Source organism: Apium graveolens, chromosome 6, assembly GCF_009905375.1.
Source record: "Apium graveolens cultivar Ventura chromosome 6, ASM990537v1, whole genome shotgun sequence".
Taxonomy (NCBI): Eukaryota; Viridiplantae; Streptophyta; class Magnoliopsida; order Apiales; family Apiaceae; genus Apium; species Apium graveolens.
Genome location: NC_133652.1, coordinates 21597289 through 21616314, shown reverse-complemented (window position 1 = coordinate 21616314; position 19026 = coordinate 21597289). Strand labels below are relative to the sequence as shown.

The following is a 19026-nucleotide window of genomic DNA, read 5'->3' as shown; positions in this document are numbered from 1 at the left end:
TTTCACCCTCGTTCCTTTTCTCCAACCACAAATGTATGCTTTTATCACCCATTTTATTTTACTAATAATAATAATAACAAAATATTGTTATTTAAATATAGCTACAACTAACGCGGCGGGGTTTCAGCAAATTTTAGCTAACCATTAATTTATATCATTTCCGATAACCATTTTAGCTTGCTCTAACTAGAGAAGATGCAAGAAAATAAATTTAAAAGAATTGCAAATTCAACATAACATGTTGACATCCATATGCAAACTTTCAAATAAGATCAGAATCCCAGATATCACAACATAAATGCTGAGTAACTACAGACATATGAACATCTACCACCTACTCTACTTTCTACAGCTTAATCACCAGGAAGAACATCAAACATTTTCTACAACTTAAGCACCACAAAGGATATCTCCTACTTTTACCACCAGCTACAAATATAAACATTACATTGGTCGTCCAGTTATCTTCTGCTGAAGATCAACATTCTATCTGAAAAATCCTCTTAACCTTGGTGTTTCCTGTCAAAAATATCCAGCAGATGATCAATACTTCAACAAGCCATAAACAGACGTAGTGCGTACAATAAGTAATGTTCCAAAATCGCTGAGTCGGCCTAGTACCCACCCATTTACAAGGTTTGATCCGATCCGAGTTGTACCGATTCGGGTCCAAAACTGATTTTCATACAACTAGGTCAAATTCCAAGTACTATGAGTCAAACCTTATCTTGAATCATTCAAATTTTTAGTATTAATTTAAGTGATAGCGCAAAATATATGTACTTGAGTATCATAATTTATTTTTAGTTGTGTTGATAAGAATTATCAAGTGATAGTGATATTTGAACAGAAATGTTAATAGTATATTATTAAAAATATTACTAAGTAGTTAAAATAGATTATTAATAAATAACAAAAAAATATTTTTAACATTTTTACACTAAAATTTAACAGGTGAATTTAATAGTTAAGTAAAAATACAAAAATAATATTAGTTCTCCGAGTACTCTCCGATTTCCAAGAACTCATTTTTGCAGAATACTACCAACTTGAACCGATTTCTTACTTTAAAACTAGTCAACCATGTTAATCACGTGACTCCTCAATTGTTAAGATAGAGTTGCCCCACTCACCTTCAAAATTTACTCCTGCTCTGGTTTTTATGACTTCTACTGGAAGAAGGCATCTTTGTAATGGACAGCGAGCTTTGCAATCCCTCTAGTAGCTGCAAGAGACATACAATCAGTAAGTCCTATAGTATAGCATAAAAGGGCTTATTAATGATGGTCTGTTAATATGTTCATTGTCAAGATGCCATAAAAAAACTAGAGTTAAAAACTTACCCTTGAAGTTGGTTGTATTGTACGATATGATCTACGCTGTTCAACAAACTCAGGAACTAATTTTTCCTGCAGTTCATTTTTTTTACCCATTCTTCCACCAAAAGGTACACTTTTTCCTTTATTATGCCTCTCGATTCTATCATTAGAAGAGGAACCTTTTTTCGGAGCAACTAAAGTTTGAACCTCCGATGTATCCTGAGAATCAGAAACAGATTCGAATTCCAACAGATTGTCCTGACAAGTATTATACTCTTCGCTGCTTATGGCGCCGTCTGAAATTCTATCTGTTACTGTAGCAGCACGTGAGGATTTAGTGAAGGCAGAGTTATTAACTTTTCGAGGCTGAGTTCTACCAGAGGCAACTGGTGGTTTACCAGACCTAAAAACTTTTGGTTCTTCAGCAACTTGCTTTTCTTTGAAGTCAATTTTGGCAGAATTTTTCCATCTACGAGATCCTGACACTTGAGGTGCCATATACCTTGCAAATTTAACAGAATCATCTGTGTTCATATTCTTCCTGCTCTGATCAGAATCAGAATGTTTGCTTACGTCCATAAATTTTCGTTTCTTTCCTGGTTCAGGAACACCAAAAACCACCCTTGAACCTTCTTTCTGCAAACCATTTCTCAGTGTCCTCCGTGACCGTTGTTTATTCTCTTTCACTGTACTCTTACCAATATTGAATTCTTTCTCATTTTCGAGTATAGGCAGCAGATTCGGCTCTTTATGTTTCCCTGATTCTACAAGATCAACACCTAATGAATTTTTTTCCTGTCCTTTGGCCTCTACAGGACTACCCAGCCTCATTCTTTTTTCCTGTGGCACATGTCCCTAAAAGAAGAATACTTTTTCAATCAAAAAATTAAGCAGGTATTCAACTAAGCAATAAGCAAAATGACAAATTTCCATGAACTGAAAAAAATATCATATTGAACCTGGGATGGGGAGTGCAGTCTTGGACTGGACCACTCAGTCCATTTCCCATCCTGCCAAGTGAGAGTTGGCCGAAGATGCCAAGCTCTTGCAACGGATGTGTCCCCAAGCGCTGCAAATTTATTTTTACGAAATTCTTTTAAACTATTAATCAAAATTGAGAACATTTTCACTATGTAGGATCATGCATACCTGGGATATCGATTATTAACATAGTCTCATCATTTTTGCTTTTCTCTTTTACAACTCCCTCGCGCCAGCTTAAAAAAAATGCAAATTGAATGTTGAGGAACAATACTTGTTAATCATAGCACCATTAAAGATAATCAAACAAGTTCTTCCAAGTCTTAGCTAATGCATTGCACTAAGCAAAAATCTTAAAAAAACATTACAACTAAAAAAAATCAAGATTCAAGAATAAGTGGATTTTTTCCCACGCATATGTATTCACATTAGATACAATCATATACATCTTGAACAATGAATGGAAGGACGGAAACTGCAAATATTCTGGCCCAGAAAACCAAAAATTATAGGGTAAACGTAAAACACACACACACTAAAACAAAATAAAATAAAGAGATAGTTCTGTAAAATGTAATACTTGATAAAAAAACAGGTTGAAGGTTATAAAGTATAAATAACCTAAACTTAAGATATTAATTATGAGGAACATGACCATGGATACTTTACTTTATAAAATAGCCATTACAGAACATGCATGACCATAAAAAACTTATCCAGTTTAAAACCAAAAAATAATCATTACAGCGAAGCAAGTGTATTTATCACACCACTTTTCTAAATATTACACAATTTACACAGCTTTAATAATTCAAGTAATATTAAATAAGATCAATCTCGATTCGCGACCTGATGGAGGAACAGATCTAATAACACAATGATGATAACATTGTACTGGCCTATTAGAATATGTTAGAAGATAGTTGATGCACTTAACAACTATTGCATAGCTTAAATTGCAGTAGTGTGCCTCCACGCATGAGCAGATTACTACTTCCTCCAGTCTCAATTAAGTGACATTTTAGCATTCTGTGCAGGGATTAAGTGGAAATGTTTGATTAAGTTTGGAACTACAACGTGGTATTTTCCGGTTTTACCACTCTATCAAAGTCAGATACCCGCATTGTATACTTAAGTTACAAGTAATTTGTGTGATTCAAATAAACAATTCTTAAGCTGCTAAACAGTACAAAGCAAAGAAATACGATTTTAGATGCTCACAGTAGCGAACATCAATAATTCTAGCCATAACAATACTAAAGAATTTAATTCTTAAAACTGAAGGTTGTCACTGTTGCTTTAATCAGTCCATGCAAAGTTACTTTTCAGCTTTAAGCAACACAAGGGAGCAATAAGATCAGGCAGGACCTAATCAGAAAAACTACATGGGTATATTTCACACAAACATACTTACCAATCCTGCATCCATACATCCACTCTGTCTCCAACTAACCATGAATAATCCACCACTGCTGCTTTACGTTTCCTACTGGTTCCGTCAAATCTCATATTGGTTGTAGGATGGGCAAGACGAATTGTCGGCATGCTAATATAATCACCTTGAAGTGGCACCCATTCTTTTAAATTCCCAATCCCTAAACATATCGAATACCAAATGGTTAATAAGGTCCAAAAGTATTAATTTTTGGGGGGAAAAACATACTAGCTCACACACATATGTTCATCAGGCCCAGGAATTTCATATCCACGTGTTTTCCATCTAAAGTTCTCTATGATGGCTGTTATGATTAGACGGGTAATCATGAATACGTGAACCTGCTTAAACTAATAATTTCAATGAACTAAAAAGATCTTACAAATTATCAAATCTCTATCCTGTTGATTATTAAATAATCAATCACTAAAATTACAAACATAACCACGACTATTCAAAATATAGATCTAGTAATCCAACTCGTGTATTTTATTTTAATTACTCAGCAAAATGAATAAGTTGTTAATAGTATTAAAAACGATGAACATTTTTTACTTAATTCAAAGATATACGTCCAAATGAATTCTTTTATAAAATAATGATAGATGATCCACATATTGCCATGATACAATGGTTTGATATGTAGTTAGTGATGATTTTTTGCTGAACCGAAATGACTACTTAGATCAAATATCTCTATCTGATGGCCTCAGCAAGAAAATTTTGATGAAAGTTTATTGTAATGTTGTGTATTACATGTTGACGGAAACAACCAAATCAATCACACAATGCAACAACACAGTTAAATCTGTAAGATCTTACCCTCTTCTGCTTGGAGATCGGTGTAACACAAATATGCTCTTCTGTCCTTCAACTCCAAAATAGTGGCTGAATACCATGCTGCTTTATAATTGCCACAATCTTTGAAGACCTGCAATTGATAATATCGTGATGATCCACAGTTAATATAAAGTAACCATACATATATGTATGTAAAGTCAGCAAGTCACATTGCTCAGTTGAAGGAAAACCTTATTATAATAAGCAGCAACAAAAAAACACATGCAAAAGAACAGCTGATATGCAAGAAGTTCCAGAAAAGCTTATGTGGTGCTTTAATATACAAAACGCAAGTCAAAAGACTGTATACCATAAAAAAATTGTTTTACAAACCTCAACAAGGCACCCCTCCTTCATCCCACTTTCAATTGATGGTCCAACTGCATTAGCACATGCATCATCAGAAATAGAAGAAAAAGATCGTAGTTCAGCCTCTTCTTCAGGGACGAAACCCGTACTTTTTTCCAACTCAGATGCCCTGCCACCTCTTTGAGCCCTGAATGATCCCTTTTTCAGGCTTGGGAATTTACCTAAAAAACCATCACAAACGGAGTTACAACCATTTCGAGCTTTACAAAATTCTTCTAAGAAAGAAAATATACCAGCTTTCTTGGACTCCACACCAGATGGTCCTCCGTTGGGTTCTTCCGCCGAAAAATTAAAGAGCTCAATAGTAAAAGCTTTTGGTTGATCACAGTCAGCAGTGTGTTTATCTGCACTCCATTCAGAACCCACCGGAGCTAATTCTTTTAACTCACTTAAAGGCAAAGAACCACCAACAGAGAGTATTTTTCCGGCTTGAGATACTGCTTCTGCTGCCAGTTCAGCTGCTTCCACAATGGCATCTAAATTTTCAGCATGTTTCGAGGCAGCTGAAGCAGCTTCAACCCTCTTCTTAGCTGCTTCCCTGGCAACTGCAATGATTGAGCTGGAAGACACACTTCCATCCCCTCTCTTTAATATGGCTGATGAACTTGTGTTACTTAAACTATTGCTAGGAGTTGGATCCATAACTGCACTTGAGAAAGTTACCTCATCGGCCATTAGTTTTGCTTGGACAGCAACATTTGATGCAACCATAGCTGCCGCAGCTGCTGCCCTTGCAACAGAAGTAGCCGCTGTGATTGCCACAGCTGAAGAAGCAAGTTCCGCTTCAACGTCAGTTATCACACCCGAATCCTTCTGTTTGGTCAACTGGTTCCAAATATCATGATAGTGACTAAAAGCTTTGGCAGCATGTGCGGCAGCAGTCTCAGCATGTAGCTTAGCCTCCTCAACTGTACTTGATGTCTCTCCTGGGACAACACTCATCCCCGGATTCTGATTCATTCTATTAAGTTGATTTCCAGAAAACATGGGAGACACAGCTGCAGGAAATTTGCTAGGACTGCTTGCAGATTTAGAGCGATCAGGAGCAGTTACAGCAATTGATGTAGAGAAGAGACTACTGGCAGCAGCAGTTTGCGCTGATTCTGTTCGACATTGAGGAAGCAACAACTTCTGGCTAACAGTCTCAGGAACAGGAAAAAACTGATTATTAACACCAGGGGGCCAGACTGATGCTCCCTGGTTTGAAGAAAGCAATTGGATTTGGCCAGAACCTTCAGAAGCAAGAACTTTCTTTCTCTTTCTAGGCTTAGAATCAGCAGACCGGGGAATGGCTGCCGCTTTACTTATATCATGCTGGGAAGTACCAGTAGAAATAGAAGTACCGCTGCTATCACAAGGAACATATGGAAGTACTGCAATGTTCATGCCGGGAAAACTTGGCAAAGATGAATCTATGACAGGGATTGGTTTCACAGGTTCTGTACTGGGAAGCAAAAAGAATCGAGCAGTTGCATCAGAGGCAGGAGTCTGTGGAGAAGCAGTCCACATACTTGATAAAGGGCTCTGAGTGGGCCACAAGGGAGTGTGTCCTACAAAATTCCTTGTCCCGGGTACCTGATAAGAATTCAATGGATTAAGTGGCTGATGACTTGGCATGCCACTGGACTGCAAACCATCAGAAGGGGTCGAAACATTCCATAAGGGTGAGGATAAAGGTATAATAGGAGAGACAGCTGGTGATGGTATACTCTTGCTGATAGATCGACCTGAAGTTGAAGGGAGAATTTTATTTTGAAGTGCACTGTGTTTAGCCAGTTGACCAGAAGCCCTCCCACCTGCACCTTTCGATTACATTCCAGATATACAATGAGACAAATGGCCAAACCAATTATATAAAATCACACTGGAGATACTAAGATCCGAACCTGATGGTATAGGGGTTCCCATATTGCTGGAATGGGATTTCCGAGATTGAACCCTTTCAACACAGGCACGCCAAGCTGGCCCCCAAACATTCCCACCACCTTCTAAGAAATATTATATAACACACTAGTCACAAGCTTGCATAATAGTATGAAGATGCAAAGGAGCTATAGCTATATATACACTAACCAGGTTGGTCAAAAGCTGAGATCATGCATGCTTCATCAGGTGCGGACTCTTGTCTGCAGAGAGCCGTAATTTAACATAACTTAGAAACTTCATACTCTACGCAATTAATAAACAAGAGAAATGATCTACCAACTAATTGTTAATGTACACACTGACACACATATTGTCAAGAATCTACTGTTTAGAGTGACAACATCTTCCATTGATATACTTATGCTAATTAAGATCACGCAACTGCTTATTTCCTTTCTCAATGACACTTTAAAGAAAAAAACCCGTGTCATTGAGTCTACTCTGTTACCCAGACTTGGGTAATATCTGGAAACTGGGATACAGGACCCTGTCCCTGTATAACTTATTATTGAAAAGTATCATAGATGAAATTTTTGCAGCAAAAATAACAATAGAACTTGAACCAAATATGACTTTGTAGAGGACTTTGCATGCAGTAATCTTCTTCTCCTCTTCTCTTTTCTCATTTCTCCTTTCTTATCTATTTCTTTTTGCATCCCGAAGTTTATTTACGTGTGGCTGTTCACTAGGGTAAAGTGTCCACCATTCATTTTAAAAATACAACAGGAAATAAGTATTGTGCCCAAGTGTCCGACACGGGTATGGGCGTATGGCCCATATCAGAGTAAGATAGGAGTCTAGCCTTTGTACACAAAGCATTAAGTTCTTCTGTAATGCAATTATGTAATCAAGTCAAATATTTTTTAAACAAAAGAATGCAGTTATCCGAATCCTGCCAATATTTCAGAATGCAGGTAATGCAATTATGTAATCACTGATATATTCCATTGATATATTTGGGTAATCATGTAATGCAATAATACATTTAAGTGATAAGGAGTAAAACTCACATAAGAGATCCATAAACAAATATCTGCGCTCGTAGTTGCACTTGCTGAAGATCTGTGAAAGGCTGCTGGATATATGAAGCTGTAGGAACTGAGGTGTTCAAATCCGGAAGATTGGATGGGGGGATAGGAAGCAAGGCCACTGGTTTTGTACCACTTCTTGCAACATCGCTACAGGTCTTCAACTCTCTAAACTGCGAGGGCTGCCCAGTCCTGGGAGTATAAATGGGCACTGGCGATTTATTTACTTCATCTGATTGAATTCCAGATATGACTTCCATCACATTGTTTCCTTTCTTGGCACTTCTAACAGTTGCCTTGCCAGAAGCTCGCTTCGTTTTACGCTCAGGAGTTACTTTATCACCTACATGTGCCTTCTCCCCTATGACTAGAGGTGCCTGAGGAGTTTCACGAGAAACCTCTGGCACCATCTGGGTGCTAATAGGTGCCAAAGGAGATCCCTTAATTTCCTGCATTGGTGGTCCAATATTATACAAATTATCAAAATATTTAGGACGAGTTCGATAAAATGCAACGGGCTTCAAATTTAAATTGTGAAAGCATACTGTATGTACTTGGTCTACTTGGATGCTGGGAAATGATAGGCAACCCCCACCATATTTCCCTTCGTACGAAGCAATGGATGGACGGACATCGAAGGTAAAGCTACTAGATTCTCTAGTGGTTTCATTTTCTGGGGGCAAAGGAACGGATGTAGTTGTTCCATCAGCATCAAGCGACTTAGTATGCTGGAAACTGTCATTTGCTGTCTCTTTAATCTCCAGTTTCCTTCCTTCACAGTTATCTTCTAACAAGTGCACAGGATAGCGTCCATCTTCATTCATACCGTCATAACCATACGTGGAAGGACAGGCAATATCAACAGAAGCTTGACCTCCATCTAATCAATCATACAATAATAATAAAAAAAATTATTAATATTATTATTAGTAGTTCAAAGATTTCCCAGAAACTAAGACTGCAAAATTAAAACCGTTTCATGAAGAAATATTAAAAAAGACCCCAAAAAGCTGTAACCTAAATTTAGAATATAAAAAAATACAGTCACAAACATGCCTTTAGTGCTAGGCCCAATCTGTTCAGTTATCTGGGTCTCAGAAGACACAATAGCTTCATGATCATTTCTTCTCTGATCCAAACAGGGCTCCGCTACAGATACTGACATAGCTTCTGTAAGATCAACAAATTTTCTTGAGTTAAGCACTGAGACGGCATTTATCACACCAGTTCTTGTATTGCCAATCACAGAAATCTAATATTTTATGTTTAACTACAAAATTATCTGTACAGTAAATGTAACGAAGTATTAATAAGAATATGTCAAGACTCCAAATGCATATGTTTTACAAGATGTGACAAGTAAAGGTCATGACAACTGAGAAGCAAGGAAAATAAATGTTCAACTTTATATTAAATATGAAGGTTTGTAGTGGAAGTGCCATTAACTAAAAATCATATTATTAAGTACATTTTAGTAAGAATGTGGACAATGGAGGGGTCCCGAAACAATAAGATTACCAGAAAAATGTAAAAACTACAAAACAAGAAAATACAAAAGGACAGCGGGCTTGTCAAACAAACTGACACATATAAGTCACCTGAAGCTTCTACCAATGCCGCTTTGTCGTGTATCTCCATTGCAGCAGGCTCGAAAACCCCTGGTTCTCGAAGCGGTATATTATTATTATCATCACTCTCTGCTGCTGCAGTGACATCAACCGGCTTCTTTATCAAAATGACTGAAGCGGAACACAGTTCTAGCTTCTCGGAGCATTCTGTACCAGCATCAGTTGCTTCTTGGTCGCCCTGGCTAGCTGCAAGACATATATTACCATAGCTGAGCAACCGTCCCATGCAGTAATTATAGTGTGATTTTACAAAAGGTACCTTTATCATATTCATTCACAGGCTTTAGACCAGTTGCCAATTCTAAAGATTCCTTCAGAGAAGACAAGTCTGTGTCTTCACGGCCTTCAGTTTCAGCTGCATATGTTCTGTCATCGTCCACAGAATTCACCCCAACCTCAGGTTCAGCCGGCTCATTGAAACTAACTTCCTCAGCTGCAAAAACAGATTTAATACGTGTGTTGCAATAGGATGAATTTGGTCCGGGGTCTCCCTAATTGTTCTAAACAAAGTAAAGAGGAACAGCTGACTAACCAAAGAAAGCAATTTCAGTAGCTTATGAAAAACTATTGATGTGTGCTTTGAAAAACTAAGAAAAAAACCTGCTTCATGATACAAACCTTGTTCTTGGGTGCCGCTAGAAGCTTTGCATTTTGCAACCTCCTGATAATCAATATCTTTCTCTATCGACTTTTCTGATTCGCCAAGTGTATAAGGTAATCGACAACCTTCAGGAATCAAATTTGTTTTCACAGACCGTCCCATAAGCAACTCAGCTGAAGAGCATGTACTCGTCAAACTAGAAAGACCATCAAGAACTTCAGCACTTCCGACATCCTGTTTACCAGACGCATCGTCTACAAACACAGACGCCGCTAATGAAACATTTGTATTCCTTTGATGGTTATTTTCAAGAAACTTATCCTTTCCAGCCTCAGAATCCATCTCTATCTCTGGACAAGATGAAGTGTCTACCTCATTACTGCAGATGACAATGTTTTGGCCCTCTAAGCTAACCACTTGATTGCCAAGACACTTACTATCTTCAACACAACCCACTTTAAGCTCTGGAGTCGCTAAAGGCACAGGCTCTGTATCTTTAGCCTCAATTGCCTTCTCATCATGACTCCTATCCCCTTGACAGACTGCAGGAGAGTCCTCATGCAGAGGTTCACGGCCTTCAGAACATACCACATACTTGCAATGCTGAGAGGATTGTTTGGAAGTTATATCGTCGACATATTCTTTACGCAAATGACTGTCCACCTTCGTAGGTAATTCTAAAGGCTCCTGTGAAGTGGTGGTGTAAACCTCGACTTTACTTTCTATCAAGGACTCCACCATTGTATAAACACAATGTGGATATTCTCCCCTGTCGGCAGAAGTTTTACCTGTGCTTCCATTTAATATTTCATCAACTATAGTGGACTCTGTGCTCTGACCATTATGTTCCACAACTCCTTCAGAGTTGTCTGCAAGAAGAGCATCTACGGATTCAGCAGATATATCGGTAACTTGATCTCTGTTCTCCTGATCAATCATTTCTCCAGAGTTAGAAATAACATTATGTGTAACAGAACCTGCATTCTCCACGTTTACTATCCCTAAGTGTACTCCGGAGACAGAAGAAGGTTCCATGGTGTTGTCGGTTGGTGATTGAAGAATTGAATTTTCAGCATCCCTTCCATCGGCATCATCACACTTTCTATCAGGTTCCAAATTTTCCTCATTCACAATGACCATACCAGCAAGATTCGATTCTTTTTCTCCAGAGTTAGAAATAACATTATGTGTAACAGAACCTGCATTCTCCACGTTTACTATCCCTAAGTGAACTCCGGAGACAGAAGAAGGTTCCATGGTGTTGTCGGTTGGTGATTGAAGAATTGAATTTTCAGCTTCCCTTCCATCGGCATCATCACACTTTCTATCAGGTTCCAAATTTTCCTCATTCACAATGACCATACCAGCAAGATTCGATTCTTTTTCTCCAGAGTTAGAAATAACATTATGTGTAACAGAACCTGCATTCTCCACGTTTACTGTCCCTAAGTGAACTCCGGAGACAGAAGAAGGTTCCATGGTGTTGTCGGTTGGTGATTGAAGAATTGAATTTTCAGCTTCCCTTCCATCGGCATCATCACACTTTCTATCAGGTTCCAAATTTTCCTCATTCACAATGACCATACCAGCAAGATTCGATTCTTTTTCTCCAGAGTTAAAAATAACATTATGTGTAACAGAACCTGCATTCTCCACGTTTACTATCCCTAAGTGTACTCCGGAGACAGAAGAAAGTTCCATGGTGTTGTCGGTTGGTGATTTAAGAATTGAATTTTCAGCTTCCCTTCCATCGGCATCATCACACTTTCTATCAGGTTCCAAATTTTCCTCAGTCACAATGACCATACCAGCAAGATTCAATTCTTTTTCACCAGAGATTCCACAATAGGGGGGATTATCTCTTTGAGCATCTGACGTATATACAACACTAGGATTATCAGTCAAAGCACTACCTTCCGACCCATCCGTAACAATGTCTATCTGTGATACAGATTGTGTGAGAATATTATCATCCACTTCATCATCTTGCTTTAGAATAGGCTCCATTTCCTTTACTAAACTACCTGTCTGATTTTCAGAATATGATTCCTCTATAGCAGCTTCTCCAAGGACGCTATCTTCCTGCCCAACTGCTTTTAACAACATTTCAACAGATTCTAAGGATGTTGCCTCAAACCAAACATTGTTACGCCTTGAAATGGAACAGGATTCCGTTGCACTTGAAGTAAACTCAATTGCACCACTATCTTGGGAGATATCCTCAATCCACTGATTGTCTTCCTGAGTTGAAATTCCAAGAAAAACTTCGTTTTCAACCAAAGGATCAAAGTCTAGCTGAGTTTGGAGATTATCATCAAAATCGAACTTTGGAAGATCATAAGGACACAAAACTGGAGGTGGCTTGGAGCTCTTTTCACCACTTAACCAATGACTATGGTCTTGAGAGTCATCGTTGTCATAATCCATTGGAGTATGCCTAAAAATATCAATGTCAGCAAAGAGCCAAACTTACTACAATCCTAGAAATAGAAAATATAAATTTTCTTTCTCTTTCTATATATTAGACATAGAGCGAAAGGGAAAATGGTTCTTAAGGTGTCAGCTAATGTTACAGACCCCCTATCAATCATCATTCTATATAAATTTTATTGATTATTTTCACTTTCAATCTCTAAAAAAAAATTATGTTACATGATTTATATATGTCTATGTACATAGAGAGTTCTGTGTAATAAAAAGATGCATGTCAATTTAGAAAAACGCAATTTTTACCCCAACAGTTTACACGGTCCAAAATAGGGAATAATACAAGTTTTTGTAAATCAATTGTTTAAAAAATATTCCATAAGAAACAGGTTCTTAACCATGCTAAAAACAGTATTAGCTATATACAGGCAAACAACTACGCATGCGCGTACAATAATTACTAAAACCCTTGCATATAATTCTCTTTGAGGAGATACGTTATTTACAAATCGAAACAAACCTAATCTACTCACACTTCCTAATAACATTAAACTCAAAAACGTAAACATTTACGCAAACAGATAGTCAAACACGCACAATAATCTAATTACATACACTTTCTATATCAAACAGGAACGAATAATTACCTAACAAATATTCAGCACAATTCGAAAATAAGTAACTAGTTTTCGACAAATAGAATAGAGAAATGAATAGTACCATAACAAGTAGTAAGTGTAGAGACGCTACCTCCCTCCATATAGATACAGAATCAAAACCTCTGTTTGATCAATTGACTATCTGCTTCATAAACCTAGGGTTTCAACTCCTTTTACTAATTGTACACAAATTAAGTGAGGTCGTTTGATAGAGAAGATTGATAACAATTGGCCGTGTGTATGTATAGATGTTAAATTTGTGTGTATATGTAGAGAGAGATTCGTGATTTTGAGTTGTGAGAAGAGAGAGTGATAAACGAGTGAAGTGACGAAATGTTATTGACAATTAGGGCTTCTTTTTTCAATTTGTTTGAATTTGGGTGCAATTAACCCGGTTGAGTCAACGGGTATAACCACAAACTTTTAGCCGGTGATGCCCGAAATGACACTATTTGGGCTCAACGTCACTCTCGGAAAAAATTGCCCCAAAAATCATTTTAAAACGGAGTTTTAGTTGCAGTTTTTGTTATTGGTGAAAAACTTAATTACGTGTTACATTTTTTTTATTTCTTTTTATTTTTCAAATTGAAAAACGTAATTTTAAATAATATTATTAAAAGTATAAACGTGATTCCAAACTTTGTTATCAATGTTAACGGCAAATGCATTATCATTTTGCATTTTTTTACCCAAAATACTCAATAATATTATTTTCAAGTTCAAAACTTTATTAAAAGAGGTGTTTTGTCTGTGTTTTATTGATATATATATATATATAATTTAATATTTTTAAAATCCAAATTGGGAATTGGTGAATTCTAATATATTAAAAACGGTTAATAATTAGAGGTCGGTTCCTAAGATTTAGGGTCTAGAATAAATTAGGGTTTTATGTCTTGAACCCTAAATCCTAAACACTAAATCGGCCTACGTTTTATTAATATATATTTTAATATTTCTAAAACCTAAAAGGGGGTCGGTGAATCCTAAAATATTAAAAAATTGTTAAATTATAGCCCACTTTTTACTATTTTTGTGTTTACCAATTCTCAATTTAAGGTTTCAAATTATTAAAATATTTATATATATGAATAAGATACGAACAAAATATCTCTTAAAGTAGCGTTTTAAACTTAAAAATATAATATTATCTAGCATTTTAGGTTAAAAGAATAAAAAAGATATGCAAAACAACTAGCGTTATTCTATAAAATACTAATTGAAATGTCGTTCTTAATCTTTTAAAAATTATAAGAAAAGGGAAAACGGAAGACCAAGTTGAGTTTTTGGCCCAATTCATGTTTTGAATTAACGTTTTCAAGTTTGAAAAAAATGAAAAAAATGAAAAAAATGAAAACGAAGCACGCACTTGCGTTTTTGATGTATGTACATAATCAGTAAACGAAACTTCATTTTGAAGTGACATTTTGGGTCATCTTTTTCTAAAGTGACATTTAGGGTCATCCTTCCCAAATAGTGACATTTGGGGCATTTATTCCTTTTACTCCCGAGTTTTAAAAAGTTAAGAAAGTAAATGGAGGGCTAGTAAAGTAGTTTTACTTGCACTCATAATTATGCTCCCAAATTTTTAAAAGAAGCGAAAACAAGGGGTTTTGAATGCAAATTTAACAAATTTTCACTCAAAAAATGAGATGAAAGTACTTTATCTTCTAATCACTTACTTCTTTCCCTTTAAAAAACTAGGAAGCAAAGTTTTAGTTTTTTTAATTTAAATAAAAGTAACAACAAATTTAAGCGGGTCGTAAAATATTAACTATTCAAGCAAAAAAGTGAAATAATATATGAAATTTGAATTGAGAATATGCATATGAATGAATTGTGGTTAAATACAAGTAATGAATAATTGTTCCCTTTCGTATTTATACAATTATAACCAAGCTGACCTATTTATAGGTGAATTTTACACCGTCTCGTCTTGGTAAATGTGAATTTTTAAGACTTCCAGTTGACTTAAACATTGATAATCATAATTTAATATTATAACACTCCCCTTGATTATTAATGTTAATTATTTTAGAAATTGACTGCCTTATTAAAATTTTGCAAGAGAAAATCTAGTGAGATTAAAAACTTTGACGAGGAAAAAAAAGGTACAGTTTCACATGTTGACATCTTGATATAGCAAGTCTAGTGGGTGCTTACATATTGGTTTGATCTGGAGAACCGGATTCTCGCTTTCTTCAAACCGATCAAGTATGAACGGTTTTTAAAAAATCAAAACCAAACCATTTAAATGGCAAGACCAAACCGAACCATTAAATAATGGATTGGATTGGTTCGGTTCCGAACCACGATTTGAGTTTTACTCATTTATTTTTATTTCGGTTTTGTTAAACTTACAACAAAACAAATATTTAAGTAGATGTAACATGAAAATTATTACATGTATGTATTATATATTATATATAAATACTAATATATATTTCTAAATATTTAGTTTATAAATAACATGCATACCCTTTTATTTAATTTAAATAAATTTGAAGTACATAATTAGCGCAAAATACAACATGTTAACACTTAGCTTAAGTTTTTATTTTTAAAGTAGTTTGATGTTTTTGACATCACATACACCTATACACCTATTGACACATAAAACCATAAATCAAAATCTTAATTTATAGTTTTATAATAGAACTTTTTATATATTATTATATAACAGTCCAGTATGGTTTAACCGGTTTTAGAATATTACAAACTAAAATCAAACCATTTATCCATAAACGACCCGGTCAACCAAACCATTAGTAACGATTTTGACGGTTTCAGTTTTTCTTGGTTCCGATTGTCGTGGTTTAGTCCGGATTCACGGTTTGACGGATTTTTTGAACAGCCCTAACAAGTTCTCTAATCTTTGCATTCCGACTGTATTTCACAGTTTTTCAAAAGTTAACGTGGGTAGTGACTTTGTAAATATATCCGTTAGATTATCACTCAAGCGAACTTGTTACACCGCAATGTCACCATTTTCTTGTAATTCGTGTGTATAGAAGGACTTTGGTAAGCTATGTTTTGTTTAATCTCCTTTAATAAATCCTTCTTTTATCTTCAAACAAGACTATAGGTACGTGATATTTGATAGTCCGCACGATTGTCGAATATGTTGGATTATCGATCTTAGCTAGACACATTCCCTACTTGCTTCATAGATTACAAGTAATTCTTCATGATTTGATGAAGTTGTAACAATCATCTATTTTGTAGCTTTTCAAGAGATAGCAATTCCACAATATGTGAATAATCAACTTGTTTGTGATCATCCAAAATGTGGGTCTGATAGGTACACATCATCTGCATATCCAACTAGTTGCAATTTTGAATTATTTAGAAAGAATAATCAAAGATCAATTGTTCCATGAAAATATCTCAATATATGTTTGATTTCATCCCTATATTTTTTAGATGGATTAAAACTAAATATTGTCAAGAGATTGACTACAAATGTAATTTGAGGTTGTGTGTTCTTTGCAATATACATAAGAGCGCCAATTACACTAAGATATGAAATTTCGGGTCCAAAAGCATCTTCATCCTCTTTTTCAGAATGAAATGGATCCTTTTCCACTTCAAGTGACCAAACAACCATTGGTTTAGTTAGTGGATGAGATTTGTTCATGTAAAACCGATCAAGAACTTTCTTTATGTAGGTTGATTGATGAACAAATATTCCTGAAGACAAGTGCTCCACTTGTATACCTATCCAAACTTTGTATTTCCATAATCTTACATCTCAAATTCATTTTTCAAATAATTGGTGACATTATAAACTTATTCTGGGTTACCTCAAATATTCAGATCATCAACATCTATACTATACTATAATAATCAGAATGGGGTATAATTTGGTTCAACGGTTATTCCCTAATTTTGGTTATTAAAAATAAATAAATAGTGTTATATATCCACTAAACTACTAAATTGTTAAACTACTACACACAGTCTACTTATCCTATTAAACTACAAGCACAACTTATCATATTATTAAAAATATATAAATAAATAGTGTTATATATCAGCTAAACTACTAAATTATTGAACTATTAAATATAGTATACTTATCCTACTAAACTATGACCATGAGTTATCCTATTATTTTTATAATAAATTTATAATTATTATTAATTTATTTAAATATTTTAAAATTATAATATGACAGGATAAATAAAAATTTTAAATATTAACGGGAACCCGTGCATCGCACGAGATTTATGTTAGTATACAATAATAATAACAAAACCAATTTGAGATCCTTTAATAAACATACATAAATACACTTGATTTTTATACCCCTCACTCAATTGGTATTCACTAAGCATGTTATACCATATACGACCATGCTACTTAAAGCCATATTTTGATCGTTATAATTTACTTGAGAATAAATGATGAGGCTTTATTTCCTCTTACTTTAATCTTTCAGGAAATTTCATATGAAAGTCACTATATCAAGTGACCCATAAAGGCAGGTTGTCACAACGTCCATAAGACGTGTTCCCAATCTTTTCATACAACTGTTGTAAAAGACATGTCTGTAGTTTAACAAGACTAAGACATCTTGTCAACCCTGAGTAAGTTGTATTGTTATCTTAATTTATATTTTGTACTTGTAATACTTAAAGTCTGTAAAAATGAAAAGGAGTAGACTAGAGTCTTTTTCCTGAAACAGTATCAAGGCTAAGGATTCTATCTGGAAGAAGCTTAAGAAGATCATGCCTCAGAAGAATTTTGAAGAAGCTTGAAGTTGAATAAATCTGTTTGGAGAAAAATATTCTAAGTCAACATCTCTACAAGTAACATATTTAATATTATAGAGAAGTCATTCGAGCTGCAGAGAGTACCGACGGATGAGGAACATCCCTCGGGATAGTAGTTTGGCTAGCCAACGGATGGCTGCTGTTAGGCACATCCGTCGGGATACAATCACTACTCGACGGATGAGCAATATCCATCGAGATAAAAGAAATGAATGAATTTGGAGTGGAGAAGTCAGGAAAGCTACTAGAGAACTCATGAAGATATCGACAAGCCAAATTGAAGAACTGGAGATTGAAGATATCAACAAGTCATTCCTTCACTAGAGAACTCAGAGTTATCGACAAGTCTACATTCAGTAGAGAACTAAGACTTATCGATAAGTCAAAGTGAAGATGTGAAGACTAGAGATCTCGATAAGCTGAAGACCTCTACAAGCCAAATTAAATATGGAGTGCTAGAGATCTCGATAAGCCTACGTACTTATCGAGATGTCAAGTGTTCTATAAATTTAAACTGAAGATCTCAAGGTACAGTCTCAAAGTACATAATTACAGATCAGTTCAATATCCAAGATAAACAATCAACAAACAATCCAACAGTTGGATTGACAAGTCTACAAAAAGCAGCTTGAAGAGTGTGCAAGATAAATGGCAAAGATTAACTGACAGAGGAAGATTAAAGTAAACACGGGATGCTAAAGATATGTTAAGCCAGAAATGGAAGATCTTCTTTTCTATAAATAGATATGACAAGTGACAGTTTAGAAAAGCTAATTGCATGTTTTATTATCCACTGTGTAAACCAGCAGTTAACTGAGTTATAAAGTTAACACTGGTCCTTAGTCAGTTGTAACAATTTAGATCAAATCTCTTGTATCACTCTCAAGAAGAAGCTGAGCTCTTTAACATCGAAGAGCTTAGAAATTTTGTAGCAAAACAATCTTAATTTTTAATATAAAATTAAGTGAGTTTAAAGATCTGTGTTCTTTTTTTTCTGCAAATTTAAATTCTGCATGAACATTTTTCTCCACAAGTTTT

General features: G+C 35.4%; 1 protein-coding gene across 6 annotated transcripts; it reads right to left on the bottom strand.

Annotated features, from left to right (window-relative positions):
• Nucleotides 1-227: 227 nt before the first annotated feature.
• LOC141664241 (protein SWOLLEN 1-like) lies at nt 228-13611 on the bottom strand. 6 transcript variants are annotated; one of them, XM_074470150.1, is made up of 18 exons: nt 13275-13611; nt 10145-12564; nt 9786-9959; nt 9497-9712; nt 8955-9068; nt 8444-8778; nt 7881-8347; nt 7018-7070; nt 6831-6932; nt 5178-6746; nt 4909-5105; nt 4558-4666; nt 3715-3895; nt 2469-2536; nt 2279-2388; nt 1344-2174; nt 1134-1225; nt 228-519 (listed from the first exon to the last, which is right to left on the bottom strand). In XM_074470150.1, exons 2-17 carry the CDS (start codon nt 12552-12554, stop codon nt 1136-1138), a joined length of 7026 nt encoding a protein of 2341 aa, XP_074326251.1. In that variant the 5' UTR covers nt 12555-12564; nt 13275-13611; the 3' UTR covers nt 228-519; nt 1134-1135. The 6 variants fall into 6 exon arrangements, with proteins under 6 accessions (XP_074326251.1, XP_074326254.1, XP_074326253.1 ...); XM_074470153.1 differs by having other exon boundaries at nt 5178-6740; XM_074470152.1 differs by having other exon boundaries at nt 6831-6929.
• Nucleotides 13612-19026: the final 5415 nt, after the last annotated feature.